Source organism: Manihot esculenta, chromosome 6 (genome assembly GCF_001659605.2).
Source record: "Manihot esculenta cultivar AM560-2 chromosome 6, M.esculenta_v8, whole genome shotgun sequence".
Lineage (NCBI taxonomy): Eukaryota > Viridiplantae > Streptophyta > Magnoliopsida > Malpighiales > Euphorbiaceae > Manihot > Manihot esculenta.
The window spans coordinates 21,898,892-21,923,513 of NC_035166.2; the positions used below are offsets into that span (position 1 = coordinate 21,898,892).

The window sequence follows — 24,622 nt, forward strand, 5'->3', positions numbered from 1 at the left end:
ATGTAGGCCAAAATGACCAAAAAGCAGCAAACCCATTTAACGTTGTACAGAACAAAATTCAGACTCTTCAAATTTAGTTTGATTTCTGCAAGTTGGATACAAAATTTGAGGCAGCAAAGGAAGCAGAACCCCCAACCACAGAAACCAAAGCAACAACCACCTGCAATGCAACCTGCCAAGGGTAATCCTCAGGCACAAGATAAACACAAAAGGGACCTAAAAGCAGCAACCCCAAGCTAAGGCTCAACAGAGCCCCTGGAGTCCCAGGGTCAGTGGCTGCAGAGAGGACACCTAATTCCTCTGCCTTAGAGAGGAGACCCAGTTTCTCTATTGTTGATAAAGAAAGGCCAAACTTCTCTGCTGCAGATAGTAACCCAGCTTTCTCAGCTTTGCTCAGAAGCTTCAGCTGCTCAACCCTGGTTAGTAGCTTAATTGGAGGTGAGGTTGCCAAGGGGCTGTTCCTTGGGCCTTGCTCGCCAAGGGGAAACACAGTTGAGTTCTGCATTGAAGCAAAGGGAGAGAGGCTTCAGCCATCATTAGAAATCTCAAAATTGATAGGATAAAGGATGATGAACTATTGAACTGACCTTTCTAGAGCTAACAGTTTTGGCAGCTGATGGTAATGGTTTCTGGGTAGCCATTGATTTGATGAGAAGAGGTGAAAAGGTAGAAAAATTTCTGTTGCTGCAGCAGATTTCATTGCATTAGGAGAATATTTTGGGAATAGAATCCTTCTGCTGCTGCCTGAAATTGCTGCTGCTGCTTCCATCTTCTTCTTCTTCCTCCTCCTCCTGAATGAACGGTGGACCGTGAAGCTAGCTATCATAGACTTTGGAGGGTTGGGTTGTCCACGTGTCAGTATATGTATGGCCATTCTTTTTGCATTTGTGCTACTGATTGGTTCCCTATTCTTTTTGCAATAATTGTGATAAATTATCGCTCTCAGGTCTTGTATCAAAATTATTTTAAAGATTTTGTGAAATTTCAACTTTTCTTTTTAAGAAAAAAAAATGCTGTTTCTGGAGTTCTCATACTTAAACGATATATTTCTAATTATTAAATTTAAAAAATAATTTAATAAAATTGTGGCATTGTTGATTTTGGACATGTCCATGATCACTTCCTTTTTCTCCTACGATTATTAGCTATCTCTATCTCAATTCAAAATTAAAAATTAAAAACCATTAAATCTAAAGATAACCAATTTGAATAAAAAATATTTTTTAAAATATCGAAAATATTTTTTTGAATTTTCTTTTCACTTCTCAGTTTTACAAAATTTTGAACATTAGATAATAATTTAATTAATGATAATATTAAAGTTTATTTTTAATAATATCATGATTCAATCTTATGGATCAGTGGAAACCCGTAATAAATTCCATAGACATTATAAATTATTGAAAAATTTATTGAAAAATCTAACCCAATCCAAAATCAAACAAGATAAAAAAAAATCATATTGATCTCATTAAAATTTCAGATTTTTATTAAATAAAATACATACTCACAAATGTTATGGGGAACATCTGAAGATAAAATATAATTGCTAACTATATAACATAATCCCTACAAAGAAGAAAACAGATTGGATTTGAAGGAAGAGTAATGCTCCTTGGGAAAAAAAATATTTGAATAAAAATAAATTTGATTTAATGAGTTTATATATTAATTATAATCATGTATTCATTATTAGGGGCTTTTTATGAAATGGGTGTTAGAGAAAAAAATAAATAAATAAATTTAAGCCTGATGTGCTTGTAAAACAATATTTAAACTATATATCTAGGCACGATTTAAACCATATAAATAGAATTCAATGATTATATTTCTGAAACTAGCTTTGGCGGGCCGAGTTACTCTTGCACAGTCGGCTGTGGCATTTATTCCCATGTATGCTATGCAATCAACGTATCTCCTTGGTCCGGTGTGTGATGAAGTAGACAAATTGTGTAGGACCTTCATATGGGGCGGTTCTGAGAATTCAAGAAAGGTTTCGTTGATTCCGTGGGAACAGATCATTAAGCCCAAGGCGTTGGGAGGGCTTGGCTTCAGGGATTCCAGGCTCATGAATAAGTCCTTCATGCTCAAGATCGCCTGGGGGTATGATGCAGAATAACCAGGATTTATGGGCACAGGTGCTCAGATCCAAGTATAAAGTTGGAGGGCCTATTGTTCCAGATAAAATTGTTGGCAGGCGCTGTTCTAATTTAGGGCATGGGGTGAACAACATATGGGAGTTCTTTTAAGGATGGAATTTGCTGGTCTACAGGGAATGGTAAATTAGTCAACTTCTAGAGTGATTATGGGATGGCGACAGGGGAGAGACTTTGTGATATTGCTATAAAGGAAGTTCCATCTTCAATGCTTTCTGAAACTAGCGACTATGTTGAGGCGAGTTCAGGCTGGAGCTGGGACAGATTCTCCCAGTACCTTCCAACATCGCTATTGGTCCTTTTGTGCAGCCTGCCGATGCTTCTTCCTCATATGGAAGACGATACATTCATCTGGAAAACTTCCTCATCAGGTAGCTTCACCATTAAGGCAGCTTACTCTTTTCTTGCAAGATTTCAGGAACATCACAATGCTGATCCTTGGAAACGTATCTGGAAGTGACAAGGACCGCAAAGAATAAGAACTTTCCTTTGGCTTGCAGCGCATGAAAGGCTTCTGACCAATCAGGAGAGAGTCAGAAGACACTTGGATACCAACAATTTGTGCAGAATATGCAATAGGGAAGTAGAATCCCACCTCCACACTCTGCGTGATTGCACGGATATAAATATTTTATGGCGTCACCTTGTGCCTTTTGTTGAGTTTAAAGAACTGCTGCGTTTTAGTTAGTACGCAGCGTTTTATTAATATACAATGGGAGATGTGATCACGTGTAGGTCACATGCTCATGTCGGAATACATAAGGAAGCGAAACTTCCAGACATTGTAACTATTCTCATTTTTTACAGAAATAAAGATTCAAATGTTTTCTTCTCTCTCTGTACGCTCTTGTTTGAACATGGTATCAGAGCCTTAGGGTTGGCTCACGGCAGCGCGTTGTGTTCTGTATGAAAATTCTGCTGAGTATCCTCGATAGATCCGGCGATGACGGAACGGGGAAATAGTAGTAAAGAGCAAAAGCAGAGTACGGGGTCCGAAAAGGGGCTAAGCCAGGACAAAGGAATGGGAGATCCTCTGAGTCTCCAATCGTCCGATCATCCAGGTATGACTTTAGTCTCTGCATCTCTGGTAGGATCTAACTTCCGATCTTGGAATAGGGCTGTTAGGATAGCCCTGGGTGCCAAGATGAAGTTAGGGTTTGTCGAAGGAATAGTTTCGACACCTAGTAAGGAATCTGAGGATTATGAACAATGGAAGAGATGTGATTTCATGGTCACATCTTGGATCTTGAATTCCATCTCCAAAGAACTGGTGGATGGGTTTATCTACACTGCCTCGGCCAGAGATCTCTGGCTAGAGATCAGTGAGAGGTTTGGAGAATGTAACGGACCCATGGTTTATGAGTTACACAGAAAAATTTCCCTCATAGCTCAAGAGAACGCTTCTGTCTCAGTTTACTTTACCAAGCTAAAGAGGCTCTGGGACGAGCTTGGCTCGATGGAAACTCTCCCCAACTGTACGTGTGGGGCGTCCAAAGCCATTGCTGAGATAACCAATCGTAACAAGCTCATGCAATTTTTAATGGGCCTGAATGAGGTTTTTGGGTCAGTCAGAGACCAAATCTTGGGAATGGACCCTTTGCCAACTGTAAATAAGGCATACTCCATGGTTGTTAAATTTGAATCACAAAGGGAGGTTCTAGGGGCTATGAATGATAACTCAGAATCTCTAGTGCTTCTAAATAAAAGTTACTCACAGAGTCAAACCAGGTCTAGAAAATTAGACACTAAGAAGGCCCACTGCACCCACTGCAACATGGATGGACACACTCGAGAGGGGTGTTTCAAACTCATTGGGTACCCAGATTGGTTCAAATCTAAGAACAAAACTGGAACTCATCCAGTTAGGGGTTCTAAAGACACCAGAATGGTGGCTGCAGTCAAGGGAGCTAAATCTGTAGAGGACAACCCCCTAGATCACTTTGACACCTCAACTAAAATCAGTGAACTAACTTCAATGTTAAGTTCATTGAAGCAAGAAGTTAATCAACCGGTGAAAGGGAAAGGAGTAGCAACTCCAAGCACCTCAATTGAATCTGAGTATCATTTCATGGATTTTGCTGGTAAGTCCAATACTTCTGAAAATTGTTGTGCTCAATTAAATACTGATGTTACTTGGATCATTGACACTGGAGCCACAAATCACATGTGCTCGGATAGACTTTCTTTCACTTCATTACATCCTTTACACAAACACAGAACTGTATGCTTTCCTGATGGAAACACAACACAAGTGTCTTATTCTGGAAAATTGATTCTCTTTGATCAATTAACTTTGGAGGATGTTCTGTATGTACCAAAATTCCATTACAATCTGATATCTGTTAGTCAACTAATAAGTAAGTATGGATACTGCTTTGTGATATGCCATAACTACTGTATCATACAGAACCCACTGAATAAGAAGGTGGTGGCAATAGGAAAGAAGCAAAAGGGTCTTTTCATGCTGGATCAAATGAGTTTCTCTCATACTAATATTAGATATAGCTTAAATCAAATCATGGAATAGAATGTCAATCTTCATACTCTTGTAAATACTATGATTGATTCTAATAAAGATGATTCTATGCAGTGCAAGAACCTTGAAAAATGTGCTTTGACCATGATTGATATGCATGATAGATTAGGACATGCCTCTGCTAATAAAATCTTACATATCAAAGGCATAAATATTAGTAATAGCACTATGATTTGCTGTCCTGTTTGCCCTTTAGCCAAACAAGCCAGACTTCCCTTTCCCAAAAGCCAGACTTTGGCTTCCAAACCCTTTGATTTGATCCATATTGACATATGGGGACCATATAGGACTAGCTCCATTACTGGAACTAGATTCTTTCTTACAATTGCTGATGATTATAGTAGGGCTGTTTGGACCTTCATGATGCATTTGAAGGGTCAATCCCTTAGCATAACTAAACATTTCATTAGTATGGTTGAGACTCAATTCAACACAACCATCAAGATTATCAGAACAGATAATGGAAAAGAGTTTTTGAGTCATGATTACATTGATTTGCTCACAAATAAAGGTATCATACACCAAAGGGCTTATCCCTACACACCCCAACAAAATGGGGTTGTGGAAAGAAAACACAGACACATCTTAGAAGTTGCTAGAGCCCTAAAAATTCAATCCCATATCCCTGTGCAATTCTGGTCAGAATGCATTCTGACAGCCACTTACCTCATCAATAGAATGCCAATGGAGCAATTCAATTGGACCACACCTTATGAAAGGCTCTATGGAACCTTACCCCATTATCACCATCTCAGGAAATTTGGATGCCTATGCTATGCCACCACAGTGGGCAGTAGAAAGGACAAATTCCAAGAAAGGGCCATTAAGGCTGTTATGGTAGGATATGCCAACACCCATAAAGCTTATAAACTATACAGTATTGTTGACAATTGTTTTTTTATCAGTAGAGATGTTGTCTTCCATGAAGACATTTTCCCCTTCAAACACAATAATGATAGCAGTGAGGGCCCTGTGCTTCCTTTACCTATAATAGAGTCTGACTGCCCAAGAACCCGAGCTAATAACCAAAGCCATAGTAACACTGAACTTCAAGTCTGTTCTTCACCTAGAAGGACTCAAAGGACTAGACAACCACCCATTTGGATGCAGGATTATGTAGATCCTTTACAAACAACATCTCTGTCCTTCTGCCTTTCATACAGGTCTTACATCTGTAATGTTAACAAGGCTCATGAGCCTTGCACCTACTCACAGGCTTCCAAGGATCCTCAATGGGTTGAGGCCATGGAGCAAGAGCTTCAAGCCTTAGAAAACAACAATACTTGGACTCTTACCAGCTTGCCTAAAAACAAAAGGGCTATAGGCTGTAAATGGGTATATAAAGTGAAGTTCAAGTCTAATGGGGAAGTGGACAGATATAAAACCCGGTTGGTTGCTAAAGGATATAACCAAATTGAGGGGCTGGATTACAAGGACAGATTCTCACCCGTGGCAAAACTCACCACAGTGAGAATTTTTATTGCCTTGGCAACCGTTAAAAAATGGCCCATTTTTCAGCTGGACATCAATAATGCCTTCTTACATGGGCATTTGAATGAAGAGGTATACATGGTACCTCCTCAGGGCTATTACAAGGCCCAACCTGGTCAAGTCTGTCAGCTTAAAAGGTCTTTATATGGCCTTAAACAGGCTTCTAGGCAGTGGAACATTGAATTTACTACCTTTCTTAAGACTTTGGGTTTTGTGCAGTCTTCTCATGACCACTGTCTTTTCATACAGCATACTGACATTGTGTTTGTGATCTTGCTGGTATATGTTGATGATGTTATATTAACTGGGAATTCTGTAGATGCTATTAATAAATGCAAGATGGCCTTACATTCAAAATTTACCATTAAAGATTTGGGGCCTATGAAATATTTTGTAATACCCGGCTAGACTCCGGTATCGGAATTCCTACCGTCCGGTGGAATCTCGGATGTCGGAAACCTCTAGAAGGGTAAAATCATGTTTTTATAAAATGTTTTAATGTATTTTATGATTTTAAGCAAAAAGGAAAATTGAGTTTTAAATGGAAAAGACCAAGGAGACATTTCCAAGTTCGGCCGCCGAACCTCAGGTTCGGCCGCCGAACATTGGATGGTTTAGGGGGGCAAGTTAGGCTTCCGAAAATCTCAAAGGTTCGGCCGCCGAACCTCATGTTCGGCCGCCGAACTTGCATGAGATGTGGGGGCACGTTCGGCTGCCGAAAGGTGGTCTGCCAGCCCTATATAAGAGCTCCATGGCCGAAACGGGCGAGTTTTCTCCCCATTTTCGGCTACGGTGAGTTCATGCTCTCCTATGGTTTGTTTTTGTTGTTGTTCCTCCAATCTTTCATGTTTTAACAAGCTTTATGTTGATTTGAAGAGATTTGAGCAAAAAGAGCAAGTTTTGGAAACTTGGGGATCAAAGAGCGGATCTCTCCCATCTCCGAGTTGGATCGTCTCTCCTCTCGTTTCACAAGAGGTAAGAGTAGATCCATAGTTCATTACATGTTTTAAGTAAGTTTTATGAGGTTTTATGGGGTAGAAATGCATGTGTAGGTTTATGTGAAGTTTATGGGTTTACTGTGCGTTTATGAACAATGTATGTTGGTTATGCATGTTTGATGTGTTGTAGATGGGGTTTAGGATAGTTTGAAGCCCCTAGGAGCTTGTATGCTTGAGTATGTATGTTGTAGAATAGGAAAAGGCATGATTGTATGAGTTGGGAGGCGTTTGTGCATGTTGGAACCGAGTTTCTGCCCTTTTGAGAAACCAGATTCGGCCGCCGAACCTGCCTTTGGTAGCATGTATCGGCTGCCGAACCCTGCCCCCGAAAGTGGACTTTCGGCTCTGGAAGGGAGTTTCGGCCGCCGAAGGTGCCGCCGAACATGCATGAGTTTCGTCTTTGGAGGGAACCTTCGGCCGCCGAAAGTTCTGCCGAAGGTGCATGAGTTTCGGCTCTGGAGGGCCTTTCGGCCGCCGAACCTGCCGTTGAAAGTGCCCTGTTCAGCCCTCCTTTGCATGATTTCCATGATTGTTTTAAGGTGTTTTAGGGGGTATTTCAGAGTCATGTTTATGTATGTTAGGTCCCTCATTTGAGTCCACTTGTGTAGGTTCGGACCCGAGGAATCGAGGACCTCAGTAGTGAGATAGCTGCTTCAGAGTCATTAGAGCTTCAACCAGAGGTGAGTGGAATAACTTCTTATGTTTTAAAATAGAATTAAATCAGTTTTAGCATGATTCACGCATCATGAATGCCATGAGATATAATAGGATGTTTGCATTAGAATTCACGAATATGTTGCATTGCATATTATGTTGATGATGTGGATGAATGTTGAATGATCCTTTAGTCCTCGTATGGTATGACTTGATGTGATATGGTATGGTATGGAAGTCCAGGTCGAGGCCAATTCTACGCCCCTGGCACTATTGGAATGTGTTGAGGACTATTGGTGACAAATTCATCCTTGATGTGATTAATTGTGATGTGATGCATTCCATATTATCATGTGGTTTAATTATAATGTTTTATTATTCTGCTCACTGGGCTCTAGTAGCTCACCCCTCTCCCTTAACCCCCAGGTTTGCAGGTACAGGGTAGACCAGGAGGTCAACAGGAGTAGAGTCTTTATGTATGTAATAGATAGTTGTGGACATGAATATAATGTAACGTAAAAGTATAGTATAGAAATGTTATATAATGATGTTTATGGATGTTAGAGTTGTGCTTGACCATAGTATGTTGTAAATCCCTTTTTAGTACATGATCCTAGGTGTGTAATGATGCTTATATGAACCAAACTCAATACATGTTATGTCACTCCACTGGAGCATTGATGAGACTCCAAGGAGGGGTTAATGTTTATGATTATGTTTATGTATAGTGCATGCACAGGTTGAGTTTGGCGAATGAATGAATGAATGAATGAAAAGAAAAGTTCAAATTTTTATGTATGTTGTGGATCATGTATGGGATTAAGCAGGTTCACAGGATGTATGTTAGGCTTGCTACGGGTCCCGGCGGCCTTAAGCCGATCTGGATCCTAGCGCAGGTAGCGGTTCGGTTTCCGGGTCGTTACAGAGTGGTATCAGAGCCCTAGGTTCATATGGTCGGACCTAGAGTGTCGGGCTCATAGAGGTTATAGAAGGTCAAGCACAATAGGAAGATCATGTCCACTAGGATAGGATGTAGATCCTGTCTTGAATAATGATGTGAAATGCCATGATTATATGCATGTGCATTAATGTTATGCTATGATATGTGATGTATGTGATGAGGGTTCATGTGTTTGCACATGAACTATTTGATGCTAATGTTCTATGTGATGTGTACTGTTTTTCAGAAAACAGGATGAGAGGAACTCGTCGATCTGCAAGATTAACTGGAGTACCACCCCAGGACGAGGGCACTGATGCCCGTCCTCCTGCATTGCCTAGGGCAATGTCAAGTAGGTCCAGCAGAGAAAGAGCAGTAAGAGACCCTAGAAGGTCTTTGGATCTGGGTAGAAGCAGATCAGTGAGGGGAACAGTGCAAGGAGATATGTCAGAGGATGTGGGAGATCAGATGGATGTGGATCAGAGGAGGGATGGCAGTCTCGGAGTAAGTATGTCGGAAGAGGGAATGAGAGAGTCCTAAGGAGGCACTCAGGCCTCGGGATTTGTTCAGCCACCTTACTACCCACCCTTTTCACATAATCCTGGGTATTCGATGGGAGGTACATCGGATTTCCCCAGTTTTAACCCTTATCACTCTCAGATGCCATACCCACCTTTCTACCCACAGTACCCCATGTATCCACCCCCACCCTACCATCCAAGTACAGCAAACCCTACCCCAGGGGATGCTACACCTCCTCCACCACCTGCAGCACCTACTGTCCCAGAAACCCAAATGCCTAAGCCTAGCTCATCTGGAGGGAGCAAGGTCAAGATGACCGATTACATGAAGCTGGGTGCTCCCCAGTTTGAAACCGGTGATGACCCGTTTGTGTACCTTGAGAGGGTCAGGACAATTACAGATGAGATAGAAGCTGATGACAGTAGAGCCATTCAGATGGCTGGATTCACACTAAAATGCAAGAAGGCCCGAGAGTGGTTTAAGAATTATGTGAACCCGAGGTTGGATAGTCTATCCTGGGAGGAGTTTGCAAATGAGTTTGCAGGATGGGCTTTCCCTGACAGTTCAAGAGAATTGAAGATGATTGAGTTTGAACAGTTGAGGCAAACAGATGAGATGAGTGTGGATGAGTATACAGACAGATTCTTGGAGCTGTTGCCGTTTGCTGGGCAGAATCTGGATACAAATCAGAAGAAGTCAAGGAGGTATATCATGAGGCTCCATTCCAGGTATTCCTCCTTGATTCAGTCAGCAGAGAGGGAGAGTTTCCATGCCGTAGTGGATATGGCTCGGAGGATGGAGGCTAGTGCAATCATCAAGGGGAAAGTCAAGCAGTCAGTGGCACAGCCTTCTGGTTCCAAGACCCCAGGAGGGGGAAGGTTAGACCCTTCTTCTCTGAGCTCAGGCAGTAAGAGATGGGGTAAAGCCAAGTCTAAGAAGAACAAGTTCTGGAGCAAGATCAAGTCTGGTCTGGGATTAGGTAGTGGCTCAAGCTCTGGCGCAGATAATGCAGTATGCAAGAAGTGTGGGAAGCCGCACAAAGGAGTATGTCTGGTTGGGATGACAGCCTGCTTCAGATGTGGGCAGGAGGGACACATGGCACGGGAGTGTCCAAGAGTAGCTTCTGTGGCACAGTCTCAGCAGACAGCTTCTGATAGTGTGGTTTAGCCAACAACTCCAGCTGTGACTCAGGCTAGTGGCAGAGGCCGAGGGAGAGGGGCAGCCTCTTCTTCAGCGGGTTTCAGAGGTGAAGGTCCATCAGCTCCAGCGCGGATCTTCACAATGACTCAGCAGGAGGCAAACACATCCAACACCGTGGTGTCAGGTAATCTCATCATTGGTTGTTCTGATGTGTATGCATTAATGGACCCTGGTGCATCTCATTCTTTCATTGCTCCGAGGGCCGTCGAGAGGTTGGGATTGATGGTCTCTGGGTTAGAATGTCCCCTATGGGTCAGTGGACCCAAGTGTGACCCGTCAGTGGCAGAGTCAGTCTGCCAGTATAGTCCAGTTTTTATAGAGGGGAGATGCCTTTCAGCCGACCTTGTGGTTCTAGATTTGACAGATTTTGACGTCATTCTAGGGATGGATTGGCTATCTACCCATGGTGCTACCTTGGACTGCAGAGACAAGGTAGTCAAGTTCAGATGTCAGGATGGGTCAGAGGTTGTCTTCAGAGGAGACAGGGGGAGTACACTTAGAGGTTTGATATCAGCCTTTTAGGCTCGTAGGCTACTCAGGAGGGGTTGTCAGGGTTTTCTAGCTCATGTGAGAGAGCTGGATAGTCATGTCAGAGAGCCCGCCTCAGTACCAGTGGTCAGAGAGTTCATAGATGTTTTCCCAGACGAGCTGCCAGGTTTACCACCTGCTAGGGAGATAGAGTTTGAGATAGAATTGATGCCTGGAACCAGACCGATCTCTATCCCTCCCTACAGGATGGCACCAGCAGAATTGAAGGAGCTTAAAGAGCAGTTGCAAGAGTTGGTAGATAGAGGATTCATCCGACCGAGTACCTCACCTTGGGGTGCTCCAGTGCTATTTGTGAAAAAGAAGGATGGATCTCTCAGACTTTGCATCGACTACAGGCAGTTGAACAAGGTCACTACCAAGAATAGATACCCGTTGCCAAGGATCGACGATCTATTCTACTAGCTAGCAGGAGCAAGTTGTTTCTCCAAAATAGATCTGAGATTGGGGTATCATCAGCTGAGGATAAGAGAAGAGGATGTGCCGAAGACAGCATTCAGGACCAGATATGGGCACTATGAGTTCCTTGTAATGCCGTTCGGGTTAACCAACGCCCCTGCAACATTCATGGACCTCATGAACAGAGTGTTTAGCCAGTACCTGGATCACTTTGTTATTGTCTTCATAGATGATATCTTAGTGTACTCCAGGAATGCAGAGGAGCATGCCCATCATCTGAGGTTGGTTTTGTAGACCTTGAGGGAACATGGCTTGTATGCCAAGTTCTCCAAGTGTGAGTTCTGGCTGAGGAGCATCTCCTTCTTGGGGCATGTGGTGTCAGAAAATGGAATCGAGGTAGACCCCAAGAAAGTGGAAGTTGTAGCTAACTGGCCTAGACCCACTACAGTGACAGAGATCAAGAGCTTCTTGGGTTTAGCAGGTTACTACAGGAGGTTCGTCCAAGACTTCTCTAAGATTGTAGCTCCCATGACCAGACTGACTAAGAAGAACCAGAGGTTCGTGTGGACCGACCAGTGTGAAGAGAGCTTTGAGGAGCTTAAGAAGAGGTTGACTTCAGCACCAGTGTTAGCTCTGCCATCGAGTAATGAAGACTTCTCAGTCTATTGTGATGCGTCCCGTGTGGGGCTGGGTTGTGTGCTAATGCAGAATGAAAGGGTGATTGCTTATGCTTCTAGGCAGCTAAAGAAGCACGAGTTGAATTACCCTACACATGACCTAGAGATGGCAGCGGTAATCTTTGCACTCAAGATGTGGAGACACTACCTTTATGGGTTAAATGTGAGATCTTCACAGATCATAAAAGCCTGCAATATATCTTGAGTCAGAGGGAGCTGAATATGAGGCAGAGAAGATGGGTAGAATTGCTTAGTGACTATGATTGCAAGATTCAGTACCATTCGGGTAAGGCAAATGTTGTGGCAGACGCCTTAAGCCGGAAATCACTTGGCAGTTTGTCCCATATTTCAGCAGAGAGAAGGCCAGTAGTGAGGGAGTTCTTCGAGCTCATCAGTGAAGGTCTACAGTTGGAGTTGTCTGGTACAGGTGCTTTGTTAGCCCAGATGAGAGTGGCACCCGTGTTTCTGGAGCAGGTGGCTCAGAAACAGCACGAGGACCCAGAGTTAGTGAAGATTGTCAGGACTGTTCAGTCAGGCAAAGATAGTGAGTTCAGATTCGACAGCAAGGGGATCCTCTGCTGTGGGAGCAGATTATGTGTACCATATGACGTAGGGCTAAAGGGAAACATTATGAGAGAGGCTCATAATGCCAGATAGAGTGTTCACCCCGGAGCCACCAAGATGTATCAAGATCTCAAGAGAGTGTATTGGTGGCCAGCTATGAAGAGGGAAGTGGCACAGTTTGTGTCAGCCTGCGAAATATGTCAGAGGGTGAAGCTGGAACATCAGAAGCCGGCTGGAATGCTTAACCCACTACCTATTCCAGAGTGGAAATGGGAGAATATAGCTATGGACTTCGTGGTGGGGTTACCGGCAGTGTCCAACAGATTGGACTCCATATGGGTGATTGTGGACAGACTCACCAAATCTGCTCACTTCATCCCTGTCAGGAGTGGCTATTCTGTGGACAAGTTGGCGCAGGTGTATGTTGATGAGGTTGTCAGGCTGCATGGGGTTCCTGTTTCAATAGTGTCTGATCGAGGGCCCCAGTTCACCTCCAGGTTTTGGCGGAGTCTGCAGAACGCTATGGGTACCAGGTTAGATTTTAGCAATGCTTTCCATCCACAGACGGACGGACAATCAGAGAGGACCATCCAGACAATAGAGGATATGCTCAGAATGTGTGTGCTGAATTTTGGCGGTTCTTGGAGGCAGCATCTACCTTTGGTGGAGTTTGCCTACAATACCAGCCATCATGCTAGCATCGGGATGGCTCCATATGAAGCTTTATATGGAAGGAAGTGCAGATCACTTGTTTGCTGGGAAGAAGTTGGGGAAAGGGCCTTGGCAGGGCCTGAGCTTGTAGAGATCACCAGCAGGGTGGTGCCCATAATCAAAGAAAGGATCAAGACTGCTTCAAGCAGACAAAAGAGTTATGCAGATGTCCGTAGAAGACAAGTGGAGTTTCAGGAGGGGGATTTGGTATTGCTCAAAGTGTCTCCAATGAAAGGGGTGATTCGGTTTGGGAAGAAAGGTAAGCTAGCCCCACGGTACATTGGACCCTTTGAAGTCTTGCAAAAGATTGGGAATGTATCGTACAAGCTGGACTTGCCTGCTTCAATGGAAAGAATCCACCCGGTTTTCCATGTTTCTATGTTGAGAAAGTTCGTGTCGGATCCAGGCAAGGTTCTTAGTGAGCCTGATGTGGAGATCCAAGGAAATCCCGATGGTAAAAGTCCTTTGGAATCACCACAACATCGAAGAGTGTACTTAGGAGACACGGGAGTCCATGCTCCGGCAATATCCTCATCTCTTCTAAGGTGAGTTTTATGTGCTTTGTATGAATGTTTATGTTTTATGCTATGCATGTGTTGTTTGGTGAACATTCGGGGACGAATGTTCTTAAGGGGGGGAGAATGTAATACCCGGCTAGACTCCGGTATCGGAATTCCTACCGTCCGGTGGAATCTCGGATGTCGAAAACCTCTAGAAGGGTAAAATCATGTTTTTATAAAATGTTTTAATGTATTTTATGGTTTTAAGTAAAAAGGAAAATTGAGTTTTAAATGGAAAAGACCAAGGAGACATTTCCAGGTTCGGCCGCCGAACATTTGATGGTTTAGAGGGACAAGTTAGGCTTCCGAAAATCTCAAAAGTTCAGCCGCCAAACTTGCATGAGATGTGGGAGCAGGTTCGGCTGCCGAAAGGTGGTCTGCCAGCCCTATATAAGAGCTCCATGGCCGAAACGGGCGAGTTTTCTCCCCATTTTCGGCCACGGTGAGTTCATGCTCTCCTATGATTTGTTTTTGTTGTTGTTCCTCCGATCTTTCATGTTTTAACAAGCTTTATGTTGATTTGAAGAGATTTGAGCAAAAAGAGCAAGTTTTGGAAACTTGGGGATCAAAGAGCGGATCTCTCCCATCTCCGAGTTGGATCGTCTCTCCTCTCGTTTCACAAGAGGTAAGAGTAGATCCATAGTTCATTACATGTTTTAAGTAAGTTTTATGAGGTTTTATGGGGTAGAAATGCATGTGTAGGTTTATGTGAAGTTTATGGGTTTACTGTGCGTTTATGAACAATGTATGTTGGTTATGCATGTTTGATGTGTTGTAGATGGGGTTTAGGATAGTTTGAAGCCCCTAGGAGCTTGTATGCTTGAGTATGTATGTTGTAGAATAGGAAAAGGCATGATTGTATGAGTTGGGAGGCGTTTGTGCATATTGGAACCGAGTTTCTGCCCTTTGGGAGAAACCAGGTTCGGCAGCCGAAGGCTCTTTCGGCCGCCGAACCTGCCTTTGGTAGCATGTATCGGCTGCCGAACCCTGCCCCTGAAAGTGGACTTTCGGCTTTGGAAGGGAGTTTCGGCCGCCGAAGGTGCCGCCGAACATGCATGAGTTTCGTCTCTGGAGGGAACCTTCGGCCGCCGAAAGTGCCACTGAAGGTGCATGAGTTTCGGCTCTGAAGGGCCTTTCGGCCGCCGAACTTGCCGCCGAAAGTGCCCTGTTCAGCCCTCCTTTGCATGATTTCCATGATTGTTTTAAGGTGTTTTAGGGGGTTTTTGGGGGGGTATTTCAAAGTCATGTTTATGTATGTTAGGTCCCTCATTTGAGTCCACCTGTGTAGGTTCGGACCCGAGGAACCGAGGACCTCAGCAGTGAGATAGCTGCTTCAGAGTCATTAGAGCTTCAACCAGAGGTGAGTGGAATAACTTCTTATGTTTTAAAATAGAATTAAATCATTTTTAGCATGATTCACGCATCATGAATGCCATGAGATATAATAGGATGTTTGCATTAGAATTCACGAATATGTTGCATTGCATATTATGTTGATGATGTGGATGAATGTTGAATGATCCTTTAGTCCTCGTATGGTATGACTTGATGTGATAAGGTATGGTATGGAAGTCCAGGTCGAGGCCCATTCTACGCCCCTGGCACTATAGCAAGAGAAAGACCAGGTCGAGACCCATTCTACGCCCCTGGCATTATTGGAATGTTATGTTATGTATGTTATGATAAGAGAAAAACCAGGTCGAGGCCCATTCTACGCCCCTGGCACTATTGGAATGTGTTGAGGACTATTGGTGACAAATTCATCCTTGATGTGATTAATTGTGATGTGATGCATTCCATATTATCATGTGGTTTAATTATAATATTTTATTATTCTGCTCACTGAGCTCTAGTAGCTCACCCCTCTCCCTTAACCCCCAGGTTTGCAGGTACAGGGTAGACCAGGAGGTCAGCAGGAGTAGAGTCTTTATGTATGTGATAGATAGTTGTGGACATGAATATGATGTAACGTAAAAGTATAGCATAGAAATGTTATGTAATGATGTTTATGGATATTAGAGTTGTGCTTGACCATAGTATGTTGTAAATCCCTTTTTAGTACATGATCCTAGGTGTGTAATGATGCTTATATGAACCAAACTCAATACATGTTATGTCACCCCACTGGAGCATTGATGAGACTCCAAGGAGGGGTTAATGTTTATGATTATGTTTATGTATAGTGCATGCACAGGTTGAGTTTGGCGAATGAATGAATGAATGAATGAAAAGAAAAGTTCAAATTTTTATGTATGTTGTGGATCATGTATGGGATTAAGCAGGTTCACAGGATGTATGTTAGGCTTGCTACGGGTCCCGGCGGCCTTAAGCCGATCTGGATCCTAGCGCCGGTAGCGGTCCGGTTTCCGGGTCGTTACATATTTCCTAGGGCTGAAAGTTGCAAGATCTTCTCATGCAACAATTATCAGCCAAACAAAGTTCATTTGTGATGTTCTCAAAGATGCATGCATGCTTCAATGCAAACTTGCATCTTGCCCCTTGCCTCAAGGGTTACATCTGACCCCTGACTCAGGGGAGCCTCTTTCTGATCCTGACATGTATAGAAGGTTACTTGGTAGACTCCTTTACATTAACTTAACAAGGCCAGACATTTGCTATGCTATCCAACATCTAAGTCAATTTATGAATAAGCCTCGAAAGCCCCATTAGGAGGCTGCTCTTCATGTCCTTCGCTACCTTAAGGGATCCTTACACCAGGGTCTTTATTTTCTTGTGACTGATGATCTGTCTCTTAGTGCCTATTGTGATTCTGACTGGGCAGCTTGCACTTACTCTCGCAAGTCTCTATCTGGGTATTGTATATATCTGGGACCTTGTCTCATCTCCTGGAAAACAAAGAAACAGACTACTGTTTCCAAGTCTTCCGCTGAAGCTGAATACCGTGCCATGGCTAACACTGTGTGTGAACTTCTTTGGATTAGTTACATTTTGCAGGACTTGCAGGTACTCATTAAATTGCCCATACCTCTACATTGTGACAGCAAAACAGCCATGTACATTGCTGCCAATCCAGTATTCCATGAGCGCACGAAGCATATCGAGATTGACTGCCATCTTGTGCGAAACCAACTTCAACAGGGCTTTATTTCTCCTAGATATCTTCCTACCCAAGAGCAATTGGCAGATATCTTCACTAAGGGACTCCCAGCAAGCCGTCATAACTATCTGGCACACAAGTTGAATCTTTTGCCCCTCCCGGCTTCAACTTGAGGAGGGGGTGTTGAGTTTAAAGAACTGCTGTGTTTTAGCTAGTACGCATCATTTTATTAATATACAATGGGAGATGTGATCACGTGTAGGTCACATGCTCATGTCGGAATATATAAGGAAGCGAAACTTCCAGACATTGTAACTATTCTCATTTTTTACAGAAATAAAGATTCAAATGTTTTCTTCTCTCTCTGTACGCTCCTGTTTGAACACCTTTTGATGCAGGTAGCTGATTTTTTTTCACAGCCACTAGTGTAAGAGACTGGCTAGGTAGGAACATTCAAGAGACACGGCAGAGCAAGCATGGTGTCAATTGGCCTTTGCTCTTTGGCGTTGCTTGCTGGAGGATTTGGAGCATGAGAAATGATATAATCTTCCAAGGGATGACACGGGATCTACATGCCCGCAGTGCAAAGGAGTTCTTTTTTGTTGTAAGCAAAATCGCAGGCCCAAAGCTTATAATCACTGAGAATTGGTGTGCGCCTAATGACAACTTTCAAAAGCTAAATGTTGACGGGTCCTGGAGGAGTCTAGATAGAAAGGCTTTCGGTGGAGGCGTCTTCAGAAACTCGAATGGAAATTGGATAACAGGTTTCACAGTTGCTTTTGGCAATTCCACAACTCTCGGAGCAGAAATTAGGACTATTTTCGAACGGATCAAGTTTGTGAAAAGGGCCTCTAACGAGAACATTATCATTGAATCAGATTGCAAGGAAGTTTTAGAGACTATAGGTGGCAGATTACCTCCACCTAAGGATTTGCATCATCTAGTCCAAGCTATCCGTTCTGAACTGCTTACTGAGCAAGTCATCGTACTTCAGCACGCGATGAGGGAGACCAACCAGGTTGCAAAGTGACTGGCAAAGCTGGCACATCACAATGGTGTAGATTTTCAAATTATGGATCACCCGCTTCAAGGGTTGCAGCATCTTTTAGCTCAGGACTCTTCCCTAACTCCTCAACTCTCTTATTATGTTAAGGACACCCTGATAACCAATTAAAAAAAAAGCATATGCCAAGAATACATTTAGAGCATCCGAAAACAGTAAAAACGACGATAAAAGAACTACTATGTTCTACTTCATTCATGTCAACAAATGAACAAAAATTCTAAATTTATATTTATTAATTTTATCTAGTAAAAAAAAAAATACTATACTTTTTATCTTGGAACTTACAAATAAATTACCAAAAACTCTGTTATTAAAACTACCCTTGTCATTATTTTATCTATTTTGCTACTTTGGTTTAACTTTCTGGATTTTTTTCCCTTTTCGCAAGTACCTGAAAGCAAAATGAAAGAACACCAATCAGTTGCCGTTACCCTGAGATTCCATCGCCCGAGTGACAAGAACTAGATACTTAGCAATAGTATTTCTTTATCTAATTTCTACCGTGACCATATCATGCATCTACAACAAGATGCAGTCAAATGAAATAAGCATTTCATCATAATTTAATGAGTTGCATAACAGCTTCACTGTCCCCAGAGAGCAAGGAAATCCACAGAACCCCTTAGACTGACCAACTCAGCATCTCAGATCTCGATCCAGACACGCCAGGCCGAATGGGTTACCCGCGAGCCCAGATCCAGCAGGAAGAAGCCTAATCCGGTGATGTGACGTGAGGGAGAGGAGTTGGTTCAGTCACTTCGCAGTCCTGCCCGCACACGCGCCGGGAGAATTTAATGGAAGTATGGCATGGAGAGGGGTCTGACACGTCCGTACGTACGGGCCTGAGTGACATAGACAGGTAGCACAATAGCAGGGAGGCCGGGAGACGTCACTAGTAGGTAAAAAGGAGAGGGAATCTTCTTTTGGGGGGTCTTCTTCTTCCTTCTTCTTCCTCGGCTCCATATTTTTATTTTTCTCTCCAACTCTTGCCTATTCATACCACACCAGTTCATGAACCTGACTTGAACGTCGGAGGGTCTTCACCGGGGGCACCCTCGGTAGACCCCTAACCATTTTTCCTTATTTTGCAGATCCTTTCCTCAAATCGACCATTTAAGGACTCATATGATGGAGCAAGAAGAAAATCAGATCTATCAAGTGGAGTAAGAGGAAATTTCAGATTTATCAATATCAATTGGAGCCGTCTGTAGGAACGAAAGAGATTTTTACTATCTCTAAAGTTCCTAAATTCACCCATTGAGATCCACATGAAGGTATGAAATTTTATACAAAAAGGAAGCTGAAGGTTTACAATAACCCAACTGAAAAGAAAAATTCATTATGTTCAGGAATATTTTGATAGTCTTTCAGATAGTTTATTTTAATATTTATTGAATTTTATTACTACTTACTTTTTCTTTGAAACCTGGTGAAGTGAAACTTCAGTTCGAAATACTTATTTGTGAGTATAAAATTTTAATATTTTCTATAAAAAGAAAAAAGAACGGGTGATATACATATCTATTGAAACTGAGGGGTCGAACGTATATATGTTGTAAAGGTTAGAGGGGCAGGTCAGCTATAAGGTCCCAAGTTAGCTAATTAGAGAGAAAATTAATAAGTAAAAAACAAAATAAAAAAAGAGATCTGCGAGGAAAAATAAAGCAGGTTGGGTAGATCGGACAGCTCTCTAACTGGACAACAAATAGGCAAGATCGGATTGCACAACAAATGATAAATATAGATCGGCAGAAGAGCTCAGGTGAAAAGACTCCAACTGTTTAAATATTTAAAAAGTTGGTGGAAGGAAGCGCCAGCGGGTCGTCCTCAACAAATCAAAGGAAAGACTTGGCAAGTTAGAGAGGTCGTCCTCAGCAAATTAGAGGAAAGACTCGGCAAGTTAGAGAGATGGAGTATAGAAGGCTTTGAGAAAGAAACTCAAACTGCCGAGCACAAATTTTGATTGAGGACTTCGGCAGAGTTTGTTGGTCGGAGCATCGAGAGGTCGGCTGGTCGGAGTAGCAGAACTGAAAAGAGCTCGGCAAATCCAATAATCACAGTATTGCAAGTGAAAGCAAGTCGGCTTGAGAAGGAATCACTAGTTGAATTTTACTTAACAAAGTCAACATTACACATTGAGGTCGGACCCGTGCTTGAAATTAGATCAGTGCTCGAGGTCAGAGCCATGTTTGAGGTCGGACTCGCATTTTAGGTCGGATAGAATGATGTTGTAGAGCAGCCAGGGCGCGATCATAGCCACCCAACTTGGTCGGACAATAGCGCCTCTCAAGTATCTGTGCAATAGGGAGACGACAAGAAATTATCAGATACCCAAGCTGATCAAGGAGGGATTCAGGTTGTACATGTTGGCCAGCTTGGAGACGAGTGCAATTTTTGAACTTGAGTTTAGCAGAGCACGACGGCCTGATTGAGCAGGTCGGCCAAGTCGACAGTTAGCAAATTTGGGAATAACTCTATCTCGACAAACAGCCTTGAGCTTGTTGAGGATCAATGTTAGGGTGGACGGTGAGTTCTGTTGTTGCCCACAAGACATGCAAGGTTACACGTCAAACCCAACGTCTGCAAGAAAGGGCATAACCAGCAGCTGGCGACACGAGTTACTTTAATGTATACAAAGTCTGCTAAATGGGTCTCAGCCATTGGAAGGTAAGTATTCATACTCTTTGAAGAATAATAATAAAAAAGAAAAAAAAAAGTGTGTTCCGGTAATATTGTCATAAATGCCTTCACTTTAGAAATTAATCACACATCAATACGGAAGTTTTCTATTGTTAAAGAAAAAAAAATTATTATTTCAATTTTCAAATTAGCAATATTTGAATAAAAATAAAATAAAATGACAAGGATGTAAAATAATTAATATATTACTGAGTAAATAAATAAATAAAATTTACTAGTCCATATTTTAAGTAACATTTATATACTCAATTAAGTTATACATATTTTTATTCTCCTAAAATTGGCAAGCGTCAGATGCTATTAGTAATATCATAACTCTAATCCTTATTATTATTATTATTTTAAATGCAAATATCTTAGAATATCATGTCTAATTATAAAGTTTAAATCTTAAAATAAAATTTTCATGAGTACACAAATATATGCCTAATAATATACTAGCTTAGCGGGAGAACTTTTGTTGCTAGTTGAGAGTAGCATGAACATTCTAAAAGTAGCATGAACATTCTAATGAAAAGGATTGTGTACATTTACTTTTTGTAAAGTAAAATTTTGAGAAATTTACACATGCAAAATTTTATTCATTGAACCTTTAAATTGCACAAGTTAATATTGTTAGTGAAAACTAATATTTACATTCATTTGAAATATGAAATTAAGTGTCATGTGCGACATATTATTTATTGATAAATATTATTAAATTAACAATGAGCATTTTCGTTATATACACTCTGTGCAAACTCTTATTTTGCAGAAAAAATTCAAAAGAAAGAGTAAGGCCAATGAGCCTAAATCTTGCGCAAGACCTCAGTGAGGTAGGTGACCGGCCTCGAAAAATGACCCCGGCACCACAAAACTGGCTGATACGATGAAGCGACAATAAGGCCAATGAGCCTGAATCTCATGCAAGGCCAATGAGCCTGGAAGCGACAATAAGGCCAATAAGCCTGAATCTTGCGCAAGACCTCAGTGAGGTAGATGACCGGCCTCGGAAAATGACCCCCGACACTACAAAACCGGCTGAGATGATGAAGCGACAGTAAGGCCAATGAGCCTAAATCCCATGCAAGGCTAGAGAGCCTGGAAGCGACAGTAAGGTCAATAAGCCTGAATCTTGCGCAAGACCTCAGTGAGGTAGGTGTCTGGTCTCGGAAAAATGACCCCCGGCACCACAAAACCGGCTGAGACGATGAAGCGACAGTAAGGCCAATGAGCATGAATCTTGCGCAAGACCTCAGTGAGGTAGGTGATCGGCCTCGGAAAATGACCCTCGGTATAACAAAACCGGCTGAGACGATGAAGCGACAATAAGGCCAATAAGCCTAAATCCCGTGCAAGGCTAGAGAGCCTGGAAGCGGCAGTAAGGCCAATAAGCCTGAATCTTGCGCAAACCTTCAGTGAGATAGGTGACTGGCCTTGAAAAATGACTCCGGCACCACAAAACCGAACTGAGAGGATGAAGCGACGGTAAAGCCAAAGAGCCTGAATCTTGAGCAAGACCGATGAGCCTGGAAGCGACAGTAAGGCCAAAGAGTCTGAATCTTGAGCAAACCCTCAGTGAGGTAGGTGACTGGTCTCGAAAAAAGACCGCCCGCACCTACCACAAAACCAAGCTGAGAGGACGAAGGGAACTATTCTTTCTCCTTTTATTAAAAAATATCGTATGCTCACAGCAAACAGCGGTATACGATAACAACGCACAAAAACAACACATAAGAACACAGTTCCAACCTCACATAAAAGGGGCACTGAACCACAAATGAAAAGTTAAAATCCGACCTCCCAAAGGAGCTTAGGTCATAAGGTAAAGAGACTTTGATCTCACACAACAGCCAAAAGCGCCAAAGTGCCATGCTGAGCTCAAGAGGGTGCTGGAACAAAAAATCTGAATTTGACATCTCAAAAGAGCTCGAATTATAGGCTAATAAGACCTCGATCTCGCAAAATAACCAGTGTATAAGGCAATTAAACTAAGACACCTCAACGCCTGTATCATGTAGCAATGCGGCCTACTAAAGGCCAATTCAAGGCTCACGGAGCCAAAATACCAAAGCGCCATGCCGATCTCAAGAAAATGAGCTCGGTACTGGTAAAGCCAATAAGCTGACCATATTAAGGCGAAGCGAATCCTAAACAAAATGCATATCGAGATAGAGAACCAAACAAAGGACCAAGGGCAATCATGAGAGGCACTGGCCTTGAGAATTGACCGCTAGCACTAAACCAGCTCGGCTAGCCTAGAAAAAGGTCTAAGCAGCAAAGAGCCTGCAAAACGCTTGAGGGTAGATAGCCCGGAAAGCACTCGGAGGCAAAAAAAACTCAAACAACTGAGACATACCCGATAATCAAATACTCAGATAAAGAATCAAGGGAACAGGAGTAATGTAAAAGGCCGAGTAAACCATTCTGAATGATCGAACGGGGCAGTAGAAAGCATTGACTCATTGGATACAAAAGAATCGAACCCCAGTATGGTCAAGCCCAAAACAGATAGTCTAACCTCTTCGACTAGGGGTCGATCTCCCCAAAAGCCCAGAAGGGCTAGACATACCTCCATGCTGAGCCTTATATCTGTACCGGCGAGGCTATAAGCTTATAAAAGAAAAGTTAAAGCTGAACCAACAAGCAGACAAGCTGAAACATAGCCTGTATAAGGTTAGACAAGAAAGTAAGAAATTAAATCCGACTTCACAAAAGAGCTCGAGGCACCAAAGTGAAGAAAGCAAAATCCCGAACTCCCGAGCTCGTAGCACAATTAGCATCACAGGCTATAGGCATAAAAGGCTAAGCAAAGAACAAAATCCGAGATCCCAAATGCGCAGTACAAATGGACTCACAACAAGTGAACAACCAAGCAGAATAAAGCTAAGTATGGAAGAAATAGCGGAGAACTGAGCTCCCTATATGAAAAGGTCCATAAATGCGGAACGCACAAAAGGATAAACAAAAGCAAAATGCCATATTTCTAGCCCGGATCAGCTCGCAGTGAATAAAAAAACTTAAACAAAATAATCTGAGTATAAATAAGGCACAGGCCGAGGTGAAATATCATTCATCATCGAATACACATCTCTAGATCGCCATACATTCAAACATCAAAGTAAAGAGGTAAAGAAATAAAAAGGCAAGGAAATGACGTTTTGACAAGAGCCGTTCTAGGACAGCGCAGTCATAATGGAGATTTACCCCTTCATCACTCATGAAATAACTGCTGAGAAGGTAAATGGGCAATTGATGACCGCTAGGCCTCATCCACCCTGAGCAAGGTCAGGTCCAAGTGAATTAGTTGGCCCAAAACCCCTTAGGTTGACCAACTCAGCATCTCAAGCCTCGATCCAGACATGCCGAGCCAGATGGATTACTCGCGAGCACAGATCAAGCAGAAAGAAGCCCAACCCGGTAATGTAACGTGAGGGAGAGGAGCTGGTCCAGTCACTTCGCAGCCCTACCCGCACACGCGCCGGAGAAATTAAATGGTCGCCTAGCATGGAGAGGAGGTCTGACACGTCCGTACATAAATGGCCGCCGTGACAGATAGATAGCACAATAGCAGAAAGGCTAGGAGACGTCACTAACAGGTAAAAAGGAGAGGGGATCTTTTTTTGGAGGTTTTCTTCTTCCTCGGCTCCAGATTTTTATTTTTCTCTCCAACTCTTGCCTAACCATACCACACCAATTCATGCCTAACCATACCACACCAGTTCATGAACCTAACTTGAACATCGGAGGGCCTTCACCAGAGGCACCCCGATAAACCCCTGACCATCTTTCCTTATTTTGCATATCATTTCCTCAAATCGACTATTGAAAAATCCATATGATGGAGTAAGAAGAAAACCAGATC

General features: G+C 42.7%; 1 protein-coding gene across 1 annotated transcript; it reads right to left on the reverse strand.

Moving 5' to 3' along the window:
* Positions 1-13: 13 nt before the first annotated feature.
* LOC110617485 lies at positions 14-812 on the reverse strand. Its single transcript, XM_021760299.2, has 2 exons — positions 588-812; positions 14-499 (listed from the first exon to the last, which is right to left on the reverse strand). The coding sequence occupies exons 1-2, from the start codon at positions 639-641 to the stop codon at positions 74-76; spliced, it is 480 nt and encodes a 159-aa protein (XP_021615991.1). The 5' UTR covers positions 642-812; the 3' UTR covers positions 14-73.
* Positions 813-24,622: the final 23,810 nt, after the last annotated feature.